General features: G+C 39.1%; 1 protein-coding gene across 1 annotated transcript; it reads left to right on the top strand.

Moving 5' to 3' along the window:
* Window positions 1-1,915: 1,915 nt before the first annotated feature.
* On the top strand, window positions 1,916-20,224 carry LOC114246289 (uncharacterized). Its single transcript, XM_028178755.2, has 3 exons — window positions 1,916-2,078; window positions 17,001-17,155; window positions 17,773-20,224. The coding sequence occupies exons 1-3, from the start codon at window positions 2,034-2,036 to the stop codon at window positions 18,176-18,178; spliced, it is 606 nt and encodes a 201-aa protein (XP_028034556.2). The 5' UTR covers window positions 1,916-2,033; the 3' UTR covers window positions 18,179-20,224.
* Window positions 20,225-20,394: the final 170 nt, after the last annotated feature.

A 20,394-nucleotide genomic window follows, 5' to 3' on the forward strand; every position in this document is an offset into this window, starting at 1 on the left:
GCTTCCACTTCTGGGATGTCGACACACTATGTCAGAGTAATTTCTGGATATATTAAGGTTGATGAACTCAGTTCTTTGATTTGTTTTCGTGAAATGAATTAATTTGTTATATCCTTCATATAGAGATCTAATGTAATCAAATGAGATTTATATTATGTTCAATCAATTGAAGTTCGACTAAAAAGCCACCTACGACTAAAACGTCGACCAGACGTTTTTGCTTAACACGTTGACTGAATTGTAGTTAAAAGGCTAAGTTTAGAGATAAAGTCTTGATACTCAAGAAACTTTATCTATATATTAATACGTGAAGCAAAAACTTTGTATCCCTTTTTACGAAAATTGCGCGGACGGAGGAGTATGAAATTTTCTATACTTATAGAGAATATAGAGAAGAAGTGCACAATGCTAATATTTTTTTTAAATAATGCATAAAAGACACATTAAATCAATAAAGAAAACATTACACACACTACATACCATGTATTTGACGCACGCATGCATACTATTTATTTATTGTCAAACTTTTGTTCTTGACGTCTGTGGTCAAATTGAGAATAGATTAAATATTGTTTGTCTTTATTAATATTTTTTTATAGTGTAGTCTTGGCGAAATTTGTGATTATAGAAGTATATAATACAATCATAATAGTGTACAAACTTACAATTCCAATTAATTATAGTCGAATTACGACTACTGCGGGACCTCTAGTTTAAGTAATAACACACTATCAGAAATCTCCAAACGCTTGAAGGAAGCTACACGTGATGCTAAGGCCGGCTGGTACTTTACACAGAGAGTGAGTCTGGCTGTCCAACGTGGTAACGTAGCCAGTATCTTGGGAACTGTGCCTCCTGCAAGCGCATTGGAAGATTTGTTCTACTGTGTGAATTGATTTATGTTAAATTATTTTGATTTGTTATTTATTAATAAATAGCGACCCGCCTTCGCTTCGCTTCGGAAACTGTAATTTATTATTGATTTCTCCACTATTTAATGGATGTTATTATGCATATAAACCTTCCTCTTCAATCACTCTATCTATTAAAAAAACCGCATCAAAATCCGTTGCGTAGTTTTAAAGATTTAAGCATACATAGGGACAGACAGATATAGAGACAGAGAAAGCGACTTTGTTTTATACTATGTAGTGAAGAGTGTCCCGATCACAGAACACTATTACTTCTAGCGAAGGTCCCGATGTATTAAAAAAACCATTAAGCAGAGAAGCTATCTTATGTCACATGAGAGTTAGTAATAAAAATTGCGTTCGGAAATTTCAGAACGTGATTTGAAAGAATTTAAATTTGCCCATCCCGAAACCGACCACACGCATCGTAGCTTGACCTCGTAAGCGCTATTAGCTTCTTATAATCTCAATAACAATGAGTAGGGCGAAACTAATTAATCTTCAGTTCACGAACTTTGAAAGGTCGTTCTTCAGTAGTGACACCATATTTTATAAGTAACTGTGGAATTTCAGTGTCGAAATATTTTTTCATGTTTATTAACTTTTTTATGGTTGAGAGATTACTGGTGCCCCGGAGACCTTTCCAGTTTTCATCAGGACAGGTGGGTGAGCAAAGGCTCAACCAGGAGGGGTGGGATTTATTACCAGCTGCCCGAGCGCCTCCGAAGGAGACCTAACAACCCAAGAGCAGCTGCTTCGCGAATGTATCTACTACCGGATCGGAATCGCGACCCGCTGAGAAGATCCGGCGAGAAACTCAGCGAGCTGATTCGTGGATTAGGTTGCACGTCGAACTCTTTGTCGAGTTCGACGAGTAAAATAACTTTTATCTCTTTCAGATTAATTCGATTTAAGTTTTTGAATATTTAAAAAAACAAAAACCTTTCTTTCGACCCAATTAATGGACACACTAGTGAGTCTAGCGATACCGAAGCTGACGGTCACCGTCTGAACACTAACGGTCACAACAGAATCGAAAAGAGGACGTGCGCGCTCACCGCTGTCATTAATAAAAAAAAAATCGCTGTTATCGATTAACTCATCTTGTTTAAGTCGGCTAAAATGGTTAACGTGAAAATATCGATATTAGTGCTCTTTGTTACATTGGTAAGTTTTGTTTTTATTTATTACTGCTGATGTCCAGGGTCCTCAGTTGTGTTTATTGGCCTTACAGTAAGCGGTCACCGTGAGCTGAGAATATGATTACTGTTATGGTGAATAAATATATCGGTCAATGGTAAAATTCACGAATTGTTTCCATTATGAAGGCTTAATATCGTGTAATGAAAATCATGCCCGCAAATGCTGTAATCTATACTAATATATAAATCTACAGTGGTTTTTACCGATGTTCCGTTATAACTACTGAACCATGCATCCGATTGACTTTAAACTTGGTATCCATGTAGAAAATACATGTACTTAATGGATAGGCTAATATTTATATGAGTGTTGGACTCCCTAATAATAATGACGATAAATAATAATGTAAATTGTAAATGAGGAGCGAAGCGGACGAGTACGGCTAGTCTGTACCAATATTGTGAATATGTTTGTTGCTAAATCCCTCCAAAAAGGACCAAACAGATTTGGATGAAACTTCGCTCAAATATTATTGACTATGTGAACTGGGTGGTGGAAGACACACAAGACTTTATATCATGTAAACATTTAGTATGGCAAAGGAAACACAATGCCGGGTGTGTCTGATATAGTAAATACGGCACTGCGTTTTTCTTGTTGGTAATGTAATTGCAAATCGACTGTTCTGTGGTCCATGGACCAGAGACTGACGCAAGCGCTTTTTTTTCTCGTGAAGATACGACCAATATTTCTGAATTACAAATTTAACGCGAGTGAAATCATTGCACATGACCGTCTACTTTAGGCTTTTTCGTAGATATAGTCTGGCAAACGAGCTCACAGCCCATTTGTTGTTAATCGGTTACCGGAATTCACAAAACATCACAATGTAAATATCGCCACACACTTTAATATATTAGCTGTCAATCTTACATGTATTTATGGCTTTATTCCTGAAGCAGCTGCTCTTGAGTTGTTAAGTCTCCTTTGGAGGCGCTCGGGAAGCTGTCAGCAAATCCCACCCCTCCTGGCTGAGCCTTTGTTCGACCATCTGTTCTGGTTAAGCTAGAAAGGCCTCTGGGCCACCAGTAATCTCTCAATCATAAAAAAAGTATCTATGGCTATTCCACCCTTGAAACTGGTAGGCACATAATAATATGTGTGCTTCTCGATTGGCAGTCTCATGGAATGCTATACCATCAATTAATGCGGGCTGGCGATCGAGGTATGCCGGTATAGGACTCTGAGAACACAGCCCGGATTTTCTATCGTCTTTTACAACATTGATAGGAGAGAGATTTTAGATTTTTTTAAGATTCTAGGTTGATACCACCTATGACCTTCGCCAATTCGAAGTCCTTATAGCTGAAGGTGAGCCCTGCTCGTGTCAGAGTTACGACATGGCAGATAATGGTGCATTAAGTATGCTTCGAATGTCGCCAATACTGAGTGACGATTTTCCTGGTGACATGCTTTTTGGTTGTGTTAAGAGTGGCCGAGGTCACGGCTGATATAGTGGCAGAAATAGGCAGGATAGTGTTACAAACCCGTGCGGGCCTAATACACCGTACCACACCAGTAAATGCTGATATATTACCTAGAGAAGAAGTATGTGTGTTTTCTGTTTTTACAGTTTCTCTCTGTAAGGGTTTCTTTATTGATAACACTAATTGCTCGTCAAAAACTGCTAATAAAACAGTAAACTCAGTGACGAACAGACTGTTCCGTCTCCGCTTATTTATATATATTTGCCGCGTCCAAACTTAACAAAATACTAGGTATCAATAAGACGTTAAATTTATTTATGCTTGTGTCGGGATTTTACTGTTCGCATAGCTCTAGAACGTCGTGAGCCACAGTCATTCAGATATTATTATTTTTTATTGCTTAGATGGGTGGACGAGCTCATAGCCCACCTGGTGTTAAGTGGTTACTGGATCCCATAGACATCTACAACGCAAATGTGCCACCCATCTTGAGATATAAGTTCTTAGGTCTCAATATAATTACAACGGCTGCCCCACCCTTCGAACCGAAACGCATTACTGCTTCACGGCAGAAATAGGCAGGGTGGTGGTACCTACCCGCGCGGACTCACAAGTGGTCCCACCACCAGTAAACGTGTAATGAGCTAGTGTATGTTGTTGCATTGTTTGTATCCTAGTCATCTTCACACGAGTAGCAGGAAGTTAAGATTGAGATTAAAGAAAAAATTAGTAGCAAAATATTTTAAGGAAAGGCAATCTAAATGGCTTTATTCTCGAGCTGAAAGTAGACTTAATGTTGGGCGGATGCCAGAGTCTATAAACACTGCTGTAACCTCAACCATTATGGTCGATAATAATAATAATATATACTTGTGTATAAAATATGAAAAAGGCAGCAAAATTCAATTCAATCATTGAAACAGGTATTAAAGTGACAGATAATTGAACAAAAACCCGTCATTTTGTATAATATGTACATTTGAACTTTTTTATATACTTACATTACTATATTAATATACTAGCGACCCGCCCTCGCTTCGCTTCGGAAACTGTAATTTATTATTGATTTCTCTACTATTTAATGGATGTTATTATACATATAAACCTTTCTCTTCACTGGAATGGTACACCGCGCGTAGTTCGTTTCCAAATGATTCTTGTCCACCTGATGGTTGTCTGGAAGAGATCGCTCTTAGCGATAAGACCGCCAATTGTACTTTTTTTTGTTTTTTTTTTTTTTTTTAATGTATCGCACTATTTATTTGTTTTTTGGTGTACAATAAAGAATACTCTCTCTCTCTCTCTCTCTCTCTCTTCAATCAGTCTATCTATTAAAAAAAACCGCATCAAAATCCGTTGCGTAGTTGATTTAAGCATACAAGCAGACAGAGAAAGCGACTTTGTTTTATACTATGTAGTGATAGTATCATTGTAATAATTTAAGTAAAAATTCTCAATTATTTATTATATATACTATATATTTATTATATATAACGAGGTACTGCTGACGCTGGACTTTAGCAAGTGATTACTTATAACTGCGTGGTTGCGTTTGATCAAAGTCGTTTGAGCTTTTGACGTAGGCCTCCACATTCTCTAAAGGACTGAAAGCTCATTAACGGCGTGGACTTTCTGCACGCCTCTCTCCACCCCAATTACACATACAGTACAGACCAGAGCAGGTTTGGAACGATTCGGCTTTGGCGAACTCCACGGTGTTTCCCGAGCGCTATGACATGTCCTACTTCAAACGAGGCTTGCACTCTCCGTGCTTAATGGTAGGCAGCGGCTTGGCTTTGCCCCTGGCATTGCTGACGTCCATGAGCGACGGTGACCACTTACCATCAGGTGGGCCGTATGCTCGTCTGCCTACAAAGGCAATAAAAAAAGAAGATTCCCATCCTGGCGCCGAACTTAACGCAGAAAAGAGAAGATCTAAAAGTAATTATCACAATCTACATTTACCAATCAATATGAGGTATCAGGTCGCGACATCAGGACGTATGAATTTCGCAAATTTTTTTTTTGTAAGCGTGAAAGTTACTTAAGAACAGACGCGTACTTGGAAATTAAAGATGGGGGCCTTAATCAGATACATTACAAGAGCCCGTAAACCCCAGACCTTTGTTATTTTATAAAAGCTGAAAATTTGTCAGCTCATACGCCCAACACAGATGAGAACGGTGGACTATTGTGAAGTTTGGGTTACATTGGCTTTGGCAGGTACACGGTACTAATGGTGTATAAATACCGATCTAAACTCATTAAATAATAAAGTGAGATTTTTTGGTATTACCAAAACTATTATAATTTTACTTACGTAATAGTAAATAAGCTGATTTTTATATATGATACTTGGGTAGTAAGTGGATGATGTTTCCTCATTAGCTAAGGATTTTTGATAGTTCCAACCCCTTGTCATCCACCGTGAGATATGAGTTCTAAGGTCTCCGTATAGTCACAACGGCTGCCCCACCCTTCAAACCGAAACGCATTACTGCTTCACGGCGGAAATAGGCAGGGCGGTGATACCACACGAGGTCCTACCAGTAATTACGCAAATTATAATTTTGCGGGTTTGATTTTTATTACACGATGTTATTCCTTCACCATGGAAGTCAATCCTGAAAATTTGTTAAGTACGTATTTCATTAGAAAAATTGGTACCTCGCTGTGAGATTCGAACACCGGTGCATCGCTCAACACGAATGCACCGGTCGTCTTATCTTTTAGGCCACGACGACTTCGGGCTATCCAGTCTCGAAGGGTTGACCAATTTTCACGATATTTATCTTCCGGTAAACACTTTATGCTAGGTGAGCCGCGCCCATGTTAGGCAATCGTCGATAATATGATAACTAAATCCTTCCATGTAAAGGTTAACCAGACTTGATTAACATAAAAATTATTTTCTACCCAGCGAAACCTGTTTTGGTTCAGTGAACTTTGGTCGATATTTTGTTAAACAATTTGCATTCCGAAGCCGGTTTTCGGGTCAGTCGATTGTAAGCTATATGTACTGTGATCATGTGACATATTGCTTAAATGTCTGGTATTTCCCCATGAAAGCAAAGGAGCGACAAAGGGAACTGATAAACAACGATATTTCGATTATATTTAATCAAATAATAATAGATAATAATCGATAATAATTAAACAAAAACTTTAGATTAATTTGACAAAGTTTTTGAAGATTCCGGTAATGGGATGACTAAAGATTTTACAATTAACGAACAGATATTATATCCTTGATAAATATTAGAAAAAAAAAAAAAGAAAAAAAACTATTAATGCAGTTTGTTTGTCGCGAACGAAAGAAACTGTTACTTCGTTGGTCAGAGCATAATTGATTACTATAAAAACCCGTAAGCTACTTTCGATTTAAACTTATATTACTAGCACATGTTTATTAATAACTAGCTGACCCGGCAGACTTCGTAGTGCCTCAATCGATTAATAAAAGACCTAAGCTTTTGTATAAAATAAACTTAAAACAAACAAAAGGAATCCATCCGACGGGGGATACATCAAGGGAAAAACAAAATTGTCATTTTTATTTCATTCCGAGCGTTTTCATATTTATCTACCTTTTAAACCTTCTCTGGACTTTCACAAATAATTCAAGACCAAAATTAGCCAAATCTGTCCAGCCGTTCTCGAGTTTTAGCGAGACTAACGAACAGCAATTCATTTTTATATACATAGATAGATATACGACGGGCAACTATGCTAATAACGAAAGCGCGTGAGCTTGAACTTGTGTTTGACGTATCACCCGGCAACAGTACGAACGGATCTTTAGCCAGTGATCAGCAACGCAGACCTGTTCCTTCTAAATCTAATCATATTTCTTACTAGCGACCCGCCCTCGCTTCGCTTCGGAAACATTACATTTTATTATTGATAGCTGAGTCCCGCCACGTTACCCGCTGTTATTGTCGTACCGCGGGTGACGCCGCGAAGCGAAGCTAGTCTACAAAAATAGCCTAAGTTAGTCCTTATATCATCAGCTACCTATCAGTGAAAGTCTCGTCAAAATCGGTCCAGCCGTTCCAGAGATTAGCCGGAACAAACAGACAGACAGACAAAAATTGTAAAAATGTCATTTATATGTATAGATATGTGTAAAGAAAAACCTTTTTTATGTATTTTTTACATAAAGCTTTTGAAAATTTTATTTAAAAAAAAAAGATTTTCCTTATATAGATTTTTTTTCTTTTCTGAACTCTGTCATTGAGAAAAAAGAGGAGTTCAGTTTTACTTAATTCAATAATAGCGTGTAAAATAATAATTTATGGAAAATAAAGGCTTTCAATGTTGTTTTTTTAATATTGTACAGAAAACGCAATTTAATCTTTTATTATTATTCAACCATTTTTAGAATATGCCTTAACAATTTAAATGTAATGATTTAATATGATTTTTTAAAGTTTATAAAATTATTTTAATTATAAAATATTTATAAAAGAACATAATCCTTGTGTTTCTTACGGATTCTTCTCAGCGGTGAAACTGTATTCCGAATCTGAGGTAAATTGATGACGATTTGAAAGCACCTCCGACGGCCCACTTGTTTGAATAAAAAACAATTTTATTTCATATTTGCTTAGTTTCTTAATAATCATTGTAATAATCATTCAATCCATAATGAAATGGTAGATCTGATGTGTTTGTACGTTGAAACTGAATTTAAAACTATAAAGATTAGAAAGGGCGGAACTATAGAGGAATAATAGAACATATTTACACATACAAATTTTATAACTGGTGGTAGGACCTCTTGTGAGTCCGCGCGTGTAGGTACCACCATCCTCCCTATTTCTGCCGTGATGCAGTTCTGCGTTTCGGTTTGAAGGCTGGGGCAGCCACTGTAACTATACTTGAGATCTTAGAACTTACATCTCAAGATGGGTGGCGCATTCACGTTGTAGATGTCTATGGGCTCCAGTAACTACTTAAGACAAGGCGGGCTGTGAGCTCGTTTACCCATCCAAGCAATTAAAAAAAAAATATATATGCCGGCGATTATTTTTCTGTCTGTTAAATTTCACAGGACAAAGATTAATTTGGAGCCGAAATTGACTTTGTTTATTAGTTACTTGTAATCAGATGTTGCATAATGAATCGTCAATCAAAGTTTTTTATTTATTTTAATAATATCCATTCGAATAAATAATAAAGTTTACGTTAAAAAGTTGGATATTTATAGCTAGTAGTAAGTACATAGCAACTAATATTATTATGATTTAAAACTAATCGTGTCTGACTGTTTCCCAAAATTTCTTGAGCAAACCACTTAATCGATTGGCGGAATTCGTTAAGGGAATACCTTTTACTGCTAAAGGCTGAGTGTCCACCCACGCGATTAAAAGTGTATGCCAGGCGGGCGTAGATACCAGTAAAGTTAATTCAAGAATAATTAGATATACGTGAAAATGTATATGAATGATTTTGTTACAGTTAAGCACTATATGATAGCTTTATACAAGAAAAGTGGATAGAAAACTTGTATAAGTTGTTTGAGACAGCAAGCAGACTAATAAAAATAAGCTTTAAAATAGACCTACTAAAATATATCGAACTTACTGGTGGTAGGACCTCTTGTGAGTCCGCACGGGTTGGTACCACCACCCCGCTTATTTCCGCCGTGAAGCAGTAATGCGTTTCGGTTCGAAGGGTGGGGTAGCCGTACTGAGATCTTAGAACTTATATCTCGAGGTGGGTGGCGCATTTTCGTTGTAGATGTCTATGGGCTCCAGTAACCACTTAACACCAGGTGGGCTGTGAGCTCGTCCATCCATCTAAGCAATAAAAAAAAGAACTACAAATAAAGTAACTTCCCTTTTCTAAAATTGGTATAATCCCACGCTTTCTTCTGAAATCAAGGTTATTATTACCCGCACGATCCATAATAAAGATGATTTATTTAAGCTTTATATTGTAGAAAGTTTAAAAAAGCTTCCACAACTTTTTCGTGCGTTTGGGAACAGGTTTCACTTGTTCGTAGCATGTCTGTAATGTGACCAAAAACCTTGGCCGAAGTCTGACTGGTAATAAAGTTGAACAATTGCAAATCGCAGCCGAAGCCTGCTTTGAAGACCCCACATCCTTTTTAATATTTATTTATTGCTTAGACAGGTGGACGATCACACGTCCCGACCGGTGTTAAGTGGTTACCGGAGTTTTATTTATTTTTTATTGCTTAGATCGGTGGACGAGCTCACAGCCCACCTGGTGTTAAGTGGTTACTGGAGCCCATAGACATCCACAACGTAAATACGCCACCCACATTGAGACATAAGTTCTAAGGTCTCAAGTATAATTACAGGAGTCCATAGACAAGAACAATGTAAATAATACTGACGGCCTTGAAACATGAGTTCTGCGTCTTAGTTTTACAGTACAATGGCTGCCCCACCCTTCAAACCGAACCGAATTACTGCTTCACGGTAGAAATAGGCAGGGTGGTGGTACCTACCCGTGCGTCCTCACATGACGCCCTACCACCGGTATCGTCTCTCAAACATTCCTCTGGACCAGACCGGTGTCGGGCCCCGCTTCAATGACCCCGTTTCCTCTTGTACTTAAAACCGGTACTGATGATCTTTATTAACACGGTCACAATAACCTGTTCCCGAAGACTTACACAGACGATGATACATAGAACGAAGGCAAAAACCAATCTCGTTCAAAAGTTAGACTATCTCGGTGATATCATACCCGATCCTGTAGACCGAATGGTAAACAGTCGACGACGCCCAAAACACGTCATTACGGATTCTCCCGATCCATTAACGGTGCTTCTAGGTACCACAAGCACAGTCACCGTCCTCGTCGAACCCGTCGCTTGCGACGAAAGGCTCGATGAGCGAATTAACCCACGGACACAGCCCACTGAGTTTCTCGCCGGATCTTCTCAGTGGGTCGCGTTTCCGATCCGGTGGTGGATTCTGCGAAGCACTGGTTTTGCTAGGGCTAGAGTTAGGCAAACTTTCTCAGGTTGAGTGTCTTAAGCTCTTAGCAAATAGAGCGTAGCTGGAATAGCCTCTTAAGCTTCCAGTGAATAGGAAAGGGAGAAAAATCCTTGTGTTTTGGGTGTCGCAAACCTAATCCTTGATGTAGCCACTACGCTCCGTCGCTAACCTTTTGACTGATGTGGCGATAAAATTCAAATTCAAACCAAATTAATTAATTCGACTAGTGTTCCCCCAGGGATCGAAATTTAGACTGGTGGTAGGACCTCTTGCGAGTCCGCACGGGTATGTACCAACACCCTGCCTATTTCTGCCGTGAAGCAGTAATGCGTTTCGGTTCGAAGGGTGGGGCAGCCGCTGTAACTATACTTGAGATCTTAGAACTTATATCTCAAGGTGGGTGGCGCATTTACGTCGTAGATGTCTATGGGCTCCAGTAACCACTTAACACCAGGTGGGCTGTGAGCTCGTCCAACCATCTAAGCAATAAAAAAAAAGATCATAATCACTAATATACCAATAATTCAAGATTTGGATCCATGTACATTGAACGGTAACATTTTCTTGTTTTTTTATTGACATCGTAAAGAAGAACCAAATTGACTTTAAAGAAATATATTTATTGGAAACATTAAAGCTCTGCATTAGCTACTTTAAATCGGTCGAAAAACAGACCGAAATAAAACTTGTTTTGATTATTGTATGTCTTTGGTTAGCTGTATTTATATTATGTAAATTTCGATATTATTCAACGTGTTTGGTGAAAGAAAACATAGAGTTCATCGTAGATTTCTAAAAGCCGGCGCCGAAACGAACCAAAACAAAGTGCGCCAATTATCTTTAATGTTTTAATGTTAAAAAAAATGATGTTTTCGTTAAAATATCGACAATTTAGATGTAAAATCTATACAAATATTATAAAGCTGAAGAGTTTGTTTGTTTGTTTGTTTGTTTGAACGCGTTAATCTCAGGAACTACTGGTGCGATATAAAAAAATCTTTCAGTGTTAGATAGCCCATTTATTGAGGAAGGATATAGGTTATATCCGATGGGGCGGAAAGATCCTCGAGTGGAGACCACGTACTGGCAAGCGCAGTGTGGGACGGCCACCTACGAGATGGACCGACGACCTGGTAAGAACCGCTGGGTCACGTTGGATGCAGGTGGCAACGGACCGGCCGCACTGGAGATCATTTGGAGAGGCCTATGTTCAGCAGTGGACAATGGACAGGCTGAGATGATGATGATGATAGGCTATATAACATCATGGTAAGACCAATACAAGTGGAGCACCAATAAAGAATGTTTCAAAATAGGAGTTTAAATAGCTCCATAACATTCTATAATTCAAAAATATTTTCACTTTCTACGTAAATTAAGTGGGGGGTAAAATTTAGCGATATGCCAAAGTTTTTTTTTTTTTTTTTTTTTTTTTATTGCCTTTGTAGGCAGACGGGCATACGGCCCACCTGATGGTGAGTGGTTACCGTCGCCCATGGACTTCAGCAATGCAAGGGGCAGAGCCAAGCCGCTGCCACGCGGACGGAGTCGCGGGCAAAAACTAGTATCACAAACGGACGTACTTAACTACAATTATACAATAAAATGGTCAGGTGCAAACGCCCCATTTTCTGATGTACGAAATTTCTGTAAAGCAATCAGATAATCATATAGCGAAACCTTTGAGGTCATCTGGAGACCGCACAGCATCACCGCAAGGTTCTTGGGCACGGGTACCACTTTGAGCTAACCCTAGTATGTATTATACTATCTATATTATTTACTTATTACCCGCTGAGCAGTGACTGTTTTATGTCTACGCTCCCTACATATGTGTAATTATTTGATGTGTTATTTTTATTACTCAAAATGTTTTATTATATTATATGTTAAATCTTGTAACGCATGTTTTTGAGAGTAATAATTATTAATAATAGTGATGTCGTTTTGAGGTCAATTATATACATAGTAAATCGCATTTTGGTCCTCACGATACAGGCTATGCCTAGTGTGAGGATCATTGGTTAATTTTATATTTTTGATGCCATCTGCGTAACCTCTCAATTTGTTAAATATGTAAATAGTATTCTATGTCATGATTTATGCTTATGTAGTAAATAAAGAAATTATTATTATTATTACTGTGGACATCGATACTGAAAGGTCAAAGGTCAGTAGCCAACTTAAATAAACGAGGTAGTTGTCTATTGATCCAAATATATCCGTGATTGAATGTGGATCACTTAAATATTTATAAGTTGTGAATCGTGCTCGAATAGTTTATGAATAGGACCACAATTTGTTAATAAATTTGGATATTTTCGAGTTTTTATAAGGGACTAATTTTCGTGTGTTCGATAAAGGTCTAGCTTCTTATTCTCTCCTGTATCTTAGACTAACTTCTGGTGTTGGGACGTATAGGTGAGACATAGGTTTTTTTTTTCTTCCTAAGCTGATAGCCTTGAGAGGCTATTTCAGCTTCAACATGTAGCTGAGCTCACGGGGCTCAAACTGGAAGTGTTACTAACACTGACCCTAGCAAGAGCAGCGCTTCGCAGAATCTACCACCGGATCGGAAACGCGACCCACTGAGAAGAACCGCCGAGAAACTCAGTGGGCGAATTTCAGCATAAACCATTGTTGGACCAGAAACCTTTCAAATGTCTGTAACTTCCAGCTTAAAGTGTGGCGTTCCTATCTCGTCGACCGTGCTATAATGTCTCGGCCTAGACAGTCTGCCGTCAGGGGAGCACTAACCACTGAACATATCATAAAACATAATATACATATTTAGTGTGTGTGTTACCGCCGTTTGACCCAATTCTGTACTACAAACAATTTGTGCCTCAAAAATGACAACTTCTGATCTTAGCGTTCTGTTCTGTAAGTGAAATTGTATTGAATATTAATTGTACAGAAAAATAATGCGTGGTAAACATCACTACATAGTACAAAACAAAGTCGCTTTCTCTGTCCCTATATATTTTTTTTTATGGCTTAGATGGGTGGACGAGGTCACAGCCCACCTGGTGTTAAGGGGTTACTGGAGCCCATAGACATCTACAGCGTAAATGCGCCACCCACCTTGAGACATAAGTTCTAAGGTCTCAGGTATAGTTACAACGGCTGCCCCATCCTTCAAACCGAAACGCATTACTGTTTCACGGCAGAAATAAGCAGGGAGATGGTACCTACCCACGCGGACTCTCAAGAGGTCCTACCACCAGTAAATATACCTATGTACGCTTAAATCTTTAAAACTACGCAACGGATTTTGATGCGGTTTTTTTTAATAGATAGAGTGATTGAAGAGGAAGGTTTATATGTATAATAACATCCATTAAATAGTCGAGAAATCAATAATAAATTACAGTTGCCGAAGCGAAGCGAGGGCGGGTCGCTAGTAACTAATAAATTAATCAAGTCTAATAAATAATGTTCTGATGTATTTTGTTGTAAATACGCACCCGTAACCTCGAGCTGATCATCCTAGCACTGTCAGATGTCCGTAGTAGCGATATGCGATATTATAGTCGTCGTGGCCTAAAGGATAAGACGTCCGGTGCATTCGTATGTAGCGATGCAACGGTGTTCGAATCCCGCAGGCGGGTACCAATTTTTCTAATGAAATACGTACTTAATGTTCACGGTTGACTTCTACGGTGAAGGAATAACATCGTGTTATAAAAATCAAACCCGCAAAATTACGATTTCCGCTAGTTACTGGTGGTAGGACCTCTTGTGAGTCCGCACGGGTAGGTACCACCGCCCCGCCTATTTCCGCCGTGAAGGTGTAATGCCTTTCGGTTTGAAGGGTGGGGCAGCCGTTGTAATTATATTGAGACCTAAGAACTTATATCTCAAGATGGGTGGTGCATTTGCGTTGTAGATGTCTAAGTAGCTTATATCATTATAGATGCATTTTGATAAAAATCAGTATCAGTTAATCGACTTCGCTTAAACAATATAATTGACAATTATCGAGATTGAATCGTAACTGTGCTTGAAAGTCGGGTGTTGTAAACAAAAGATGCTAGTTGGAGACAAATCTAGTGACACCTCACTTGTTGAAATCCGTAAAAATTTTAGGCTACAGAGCTTGATATCAATTAGACCGCCAAACTTAGGAACACAATATTATATTACATTTCTATTTCATTATACGAATTATGATGCTGCTTTTGTAGACTGTCTATTGCTTGTAGACGCCCTCACGGTCTAATGTTAAGAGGGTACCAAAGCCGATAGACATAAAAATTGTGAATATCCACCACCATGCCCACGAGATTTGAGCACCAGTACAGCAGCATGGCCAGATACGAGGACACCGGGCGTCATATCGCTTAGGCCACGGACGCTTGCGTACATCAAAGACCTCCCGAACGCTATAAGAATAGGCCATCAAATTATTAATGATGTGATTATGATTAAATGGCTTCATGACCCCAACACTATGCTAACACATCCGCTGTTTCTCCACCTGTGACGTCAAAGCCGTGATAATTATAAAGAACTAGCTGACCCGCCAGACTTCGTAGTGCCTCAATTGATAAATAAAAGACCTAAGCTTTTGTCTATATCTATACTAATATTATAAAGAGGAAAAATTTGTTTGTTTGTTTGTTTCAAAAAAATTCTGAAAAATTCAAAATGATTTGAAAAATTCTTTTTCCATTAGAAGCCGACATTGTCCCTGATGAACATAGGCTACTTTTTTTTCATTTTTTTTTTTTTTTTGGTTTCATGTGTGTTTTAATGTTTCCGAAGCGAAGCGAGGGCGGGTCGCTTGTATAAAATAAACTTAAAACAAACAAAAGTAATCCATCCGACGTGGGACACATCTAAGGAAAAACAAAATTATTTATTTTTATTTAATTCCGAGCATTTTCATATTTATCTTTACCTTTTAAACCTTCTCTGGACTTCCACAAATAATTCAAGACCAAAATTAGCCAAATCGGTCCAGCCGTTCTCGAGTTTTAGCGAGACTAACGAACAGCAATTCATTTTTATATAATAATATATAGATTTGTCAAAGAAAAAAACATCGATAGAAATTGTAACAAATATATAAATGACTGACAACCTTGAGGTCTCATCGTGTTGAAGTATGCATCGTGATGTTTGTGGACTTTTTCCTCTAGTGCTATTATCCAGGGAGGAAATAGAGAGTTTTGGACTAAACGATACCCTGGTTTCCTCTTCTGTTAGGCAATCCTCCCTTGACAATTAATGCAGTGCCTATCACGTACGCTACACGCGCATCTTGATCTTCGGTGTCATTGCTGGCATTCAATACTCAGGTCACGTAGTCTTGATACTTTAGTAAGGACGATATAATGACAATGGCTTGTTTTTATTGAGTTTAGATATGGTTGATGAATCGCTGTTGGGATATGCACCAATTACACTCTGATGAAGGTGCTTCGCGTGCGCCTTTGGAGCTAGATTTTGGGTGACGATTTCATTATTTGAAGGTGCGGTGGCAATGCGTTGACCAGGAAAAGACCAATAAATCTATTATGATATTTGTCCTTGTCCTAAGTACTGGTTAAAATTAATTTTCAACCGATATATTTCAATGTATATTCCATTTTGTGCTACTATTAATGATATAAATAAACACAAATATTCAAGCTGATATTTCGTTATTTTACGCAACCATTTTGATGAAATGACTTCCAGAATGAAAATTCCTTTTTTATCTTGTCGTTGATAGAAATTTGATATACCGAATTATTTTGTAATATCGAGCAAGTGTACGATGACATTCAGACACCCAATTGGAAATATATTTCTTGTTTTTTTTTTCCTGCACGAACCTTATACTTGAGATTTCCGTGCCTGAAGTGTGTGCGGATCATCAGGGTCTGGTGAGAGAATCAGACCGATCGCCTCGACGATCCGTTGCCAGGAGGCGGGGTCTACCAGGCGTTGATACCACGCCTCGAGCAGGTACCGACGAGATTGAAGCCTCCACGCTCGATCTTCCGCTAGGACGCAACTCCCCCTAAAGTGGAGATCGAGAAGTCGCATAGGCTCCTGGTTCAAGAGAGGCGTCCCGACGAGGACATACGAGGCCGCGAACGAGACGCTGCGGTACCCGCGAACCACCCCGACCACGATCGCACGCACAAATAAAACCCGACCCTAAAAGCGATTAACTTAACCGAAAAAACAACGATCGATGTAAAATTCCCATTCGGGCTGTAGCTTCAGTTACATATTCACAATCATTGATGAGACTGTCTCATTGTGTGTTTCGGGTTAATTAACAACATCCTTTTATTAAGTGGGTAAGCATACTATGAGTTAGTGGGGCTTCATCACGATTTTAATCTTATCATGTGCATCCGCTTGATGTCGAGCTGTTGAAAAAGCCTTGGTTACGAGAATACCACAGAATAGTTATAAAGTAGATAGCCGCGAAACTTTATAGCAAACGACTAAAAATAAAGTCGCAACTAAGGATTATGTCTTTCCAGATCTTCGAACCATGCTGCAGCAGATCAGCCATGGACGTAGAGCAGTCGGTGGTGAGCGTCTACACAACGCAGCCTTCAGCGCCAGGAGCGTCTCTTGACGTCTACCATCAGCTGGCCAACAACATCGCTGAGAGGATCACTTCTCCGATATACAGGTAGATATTTGCGCGCCACATAGTGTATGCTAATAATAATAAGTTAGAGGAAGTCTGAAAGTGGCACCTGTGCTAGAGATGTTGAGAAGTGCGTGTTTGAGATGGTATGGACATGTGTTGAGACGAAATGAAAATGAGGTTGGTAAGAGAGTGTTAACTATGAATGTGGAAGGATATAGAGGAAGAGGTAGACCTAAGAAGAAATGGATGGATGACGTGAAAGACGATATGTGTAAGAGGGAAGTGAGCGAAGAAATAGTATATGATAGAAGAGTAGGGAAGGAGAAAGCATGTTGCGCCGACCCCATGTGATTGGGAGAAGGACAGGAGAATGATATAATACTATATGTTTATAGTTCTAAGTAGGTTTGGTATTTAACGCTGAATGATATAATCGGCTATTTAGTGGTGGCCTAGAATAGCATCCCTCACCTCTTCCAGTTAGTGTCGTAAAAAGCTACTAAATAATCCCATGCCTTAGAGGATTGAGTGACAAACAAACGCGGCTTTTTAGTACGATTTGATTTCCATACTGTTTAAGCCGTGAAATTTTCCCCCGAGCAATTAAGTGTTTCACAAGTTTTCTCTGCTCTAACCTATTCTAACTTCCTTTCCAGGTTTCTCGGCATCGGCAACCGCACCCAAGAGAAGACAACCCAAAAACCCTGGGACAACATCGAAATACTAGACGAACCAATGAAATCTGTTCTGAAACCGCTTGACAACAGCATCACGACTGAGAGAGATGTAGAAGAATTATCACCTGATGCTTTAAAGAAAATCGACAGGAAACCAGAGAAGATATCCCTCCTGCCTACCTACTTACCGGTTCCGGAAAAGCTCAATGATACGGACATCGACGAGCTGGACGATGATGATTTATTCCAGTTTGAGGACGACGATGAAGTCTCCAAGCCAAGAGAAGGCCCTTTCATATACATACTAGAGTTGGCAGGCAGCATAATACAATTACTTTGGGGTGGCTTCTTGAGCTTGTTCAGGCCATCAACTAAGTCTAGTTAGGTTATTAAGTTTGGACCGTTGCGTGTGCAGTATTAACAATTTTTTTTTTTGAGTAGCGTAAACTAGCAGACGTGCTCACGGGCCATCGGATGATAAATGGTTACCGTCTGAACACAACGAGACACTAGGACATAGTCTCGATTGAATTGCATTTTTGGTCCAAACTGAAACCATCCAGACGGTATCCCGGACGATGCGTCTGGACGTCAGCTGTAATTGTGCTGCTGATAAACACGTATGACCGTTTGCAAATATAGCATAGCAAAGTAAATTATAAAGATTTTTATGGGTGCTAGTTCAAGGTAGCTGTTTTTGTATTCAGTAGTGCCACGGGAGCTAGTCATTACTCCACATCAGGCGGGTGCCGGTCCGCTTCCCCCTCCATATAAGAAAGTTCATAGTCATTTACTGGTGGTAGGATCTCTCGTGAGTCCGCACGGGTAGGTAACATCACCCTGCCTATTTCTTCCGTGAAGCAGTAATGCGTTTCGGTTTGTGTTTGTGGCGTTCCCGTTAAAGACACAGGTTTGCGCGTTCACTGCGAAGAAGGACCCCTTTGTCATGGCGCCGCAATTCCAAGGAGTATCCCTGCAACCTTCCGAGAGTATTGGGATACTTGGGGTCGACATTTCGAGCGATGTCCAGTTTCGGAGTCATGACTCCATACAGAGGAGGGCCGTTCGGATTGTCGATAATCCCAATCTCACGGATCGTTTGGAACCTCTGGGTCTGCGGAGGGACTTCGGTTCCCTCTGTATTTTGTACCGTATGTTCCATGGGGAGTGCTCTGAGGAATTGTTCGAGATGATACCGGCATCTCGTTTTTACCATCGCACCGCCCGCCACCGGAGTAGAGTTCATCCGTACTACCTGGAGCCACTGCGGTCATCCACAGTGCGTTTTCAGAGATCTTTTTTGCCACGTACCATCCGGCTATGGAATGAGCTCCCGTCCACGGTGTTTCCCGAGCGCTATGACATGTCCTTCTTCAAACGAGGCTTGTGGAGAGTATTAAGCGGTAGGCAGCGGCTTGGTTCTGCCCCTGGCATTGCTGAAGTCCATGGGCAACGGTAACCACTCACCATCAGGTGGGCCGTATGCTCGTCTGCCTACAAGGGCAATAAAAAAAAAAAAAAAAAAACCTGGTGATAAGTGGTTACTGGAGCCCATAGACATCCACAATGTAAATGCGCCACCCACCTTGAGATATAAGTTCTAAGGTCTCAGTATAGTTACAACGACTGCCCCACCCTTCAAACCGAAACGCATTACTGCTTCACGGCAGAAATAGGCAGGGCGGTGGCCGTCCGTCATAATAAAACTGACGAATAACTAGAATAACTTGTATTCAAAATATAAATAAATATAATAACTTTATTGTGAACTACGCTTTTTGAAAATACGAGTATTATATATAAATCACTACATAGTATAAAACAAAGTCGCTTTCTCTGTCCCTATATCTGTCTGTCCCTATGTATGCTTAAATCTTTAAAACTACGCAACGGATTTTATTGCGGCTTTTTTTAATAGATAGAGTGATTAGAGAGTAAGGTTTATTTGTATAATAACATCTATTAAATAGTGGAGAAATCAATAATAAATTACAGTTTCCCAAACGAAGCGAGGGCGGGTCGCTAGTAGCTTATAAAGCTTTGATAACTCACTATGAATAAACCATGAGTTTATCGAAGGAGCATTTGGAGACGAACCAATATTAACTGTTTAGATAGTTGTTTGACGAAAACTCATTGAAACAACAAGTCAATAAATACAGCAAACTTAATAACTTTGAATACATTTGTGCTAAAGTAAATTGACGAAAACGGATTCAGAAAGGGCAGCATCTCGCACCCTGTACAAATATGTAATAGTAAAAGAAAATTGGAAAAAAAAAACGAAGTAATTGTGCCATGAAAATTATCAAACACTTTTAAAATATGTAGATAAAAATGATGTAATATTATAGTTTATTTAATATTAAAGTTAATATTAATAAATATGAAAGATAGTATTTTGTTATTGTTAACCCACCACTGCTTTGTTTCTAAGGAGTCTCTGAGAATTTTCGATAAAGGACCATATTTATAGAATATCTTTGGACAAGAATTCATTTAATATTACTTTAACATCAAACAAGAAATTGTACTAAAATCTCAAAAAAGTTTGGGAATTTAAAAATAATTAAAAATTGAAAACCTTTTTCGTGTTTACAT

This window comes from Bombyx mandarina, chromosome 16 (genome assembly GCF_030267445.1).
Source record: "Bombyx mandarina strain Sakado chromosome 16, ASM3026744v2".
Classification (NCBI taxonomy): Eukaryota; Metazoa; Arthropoda; class Insecta; order Lepidoptera; family Bombycidae; genus Bombyx; species Bombyx mandarina.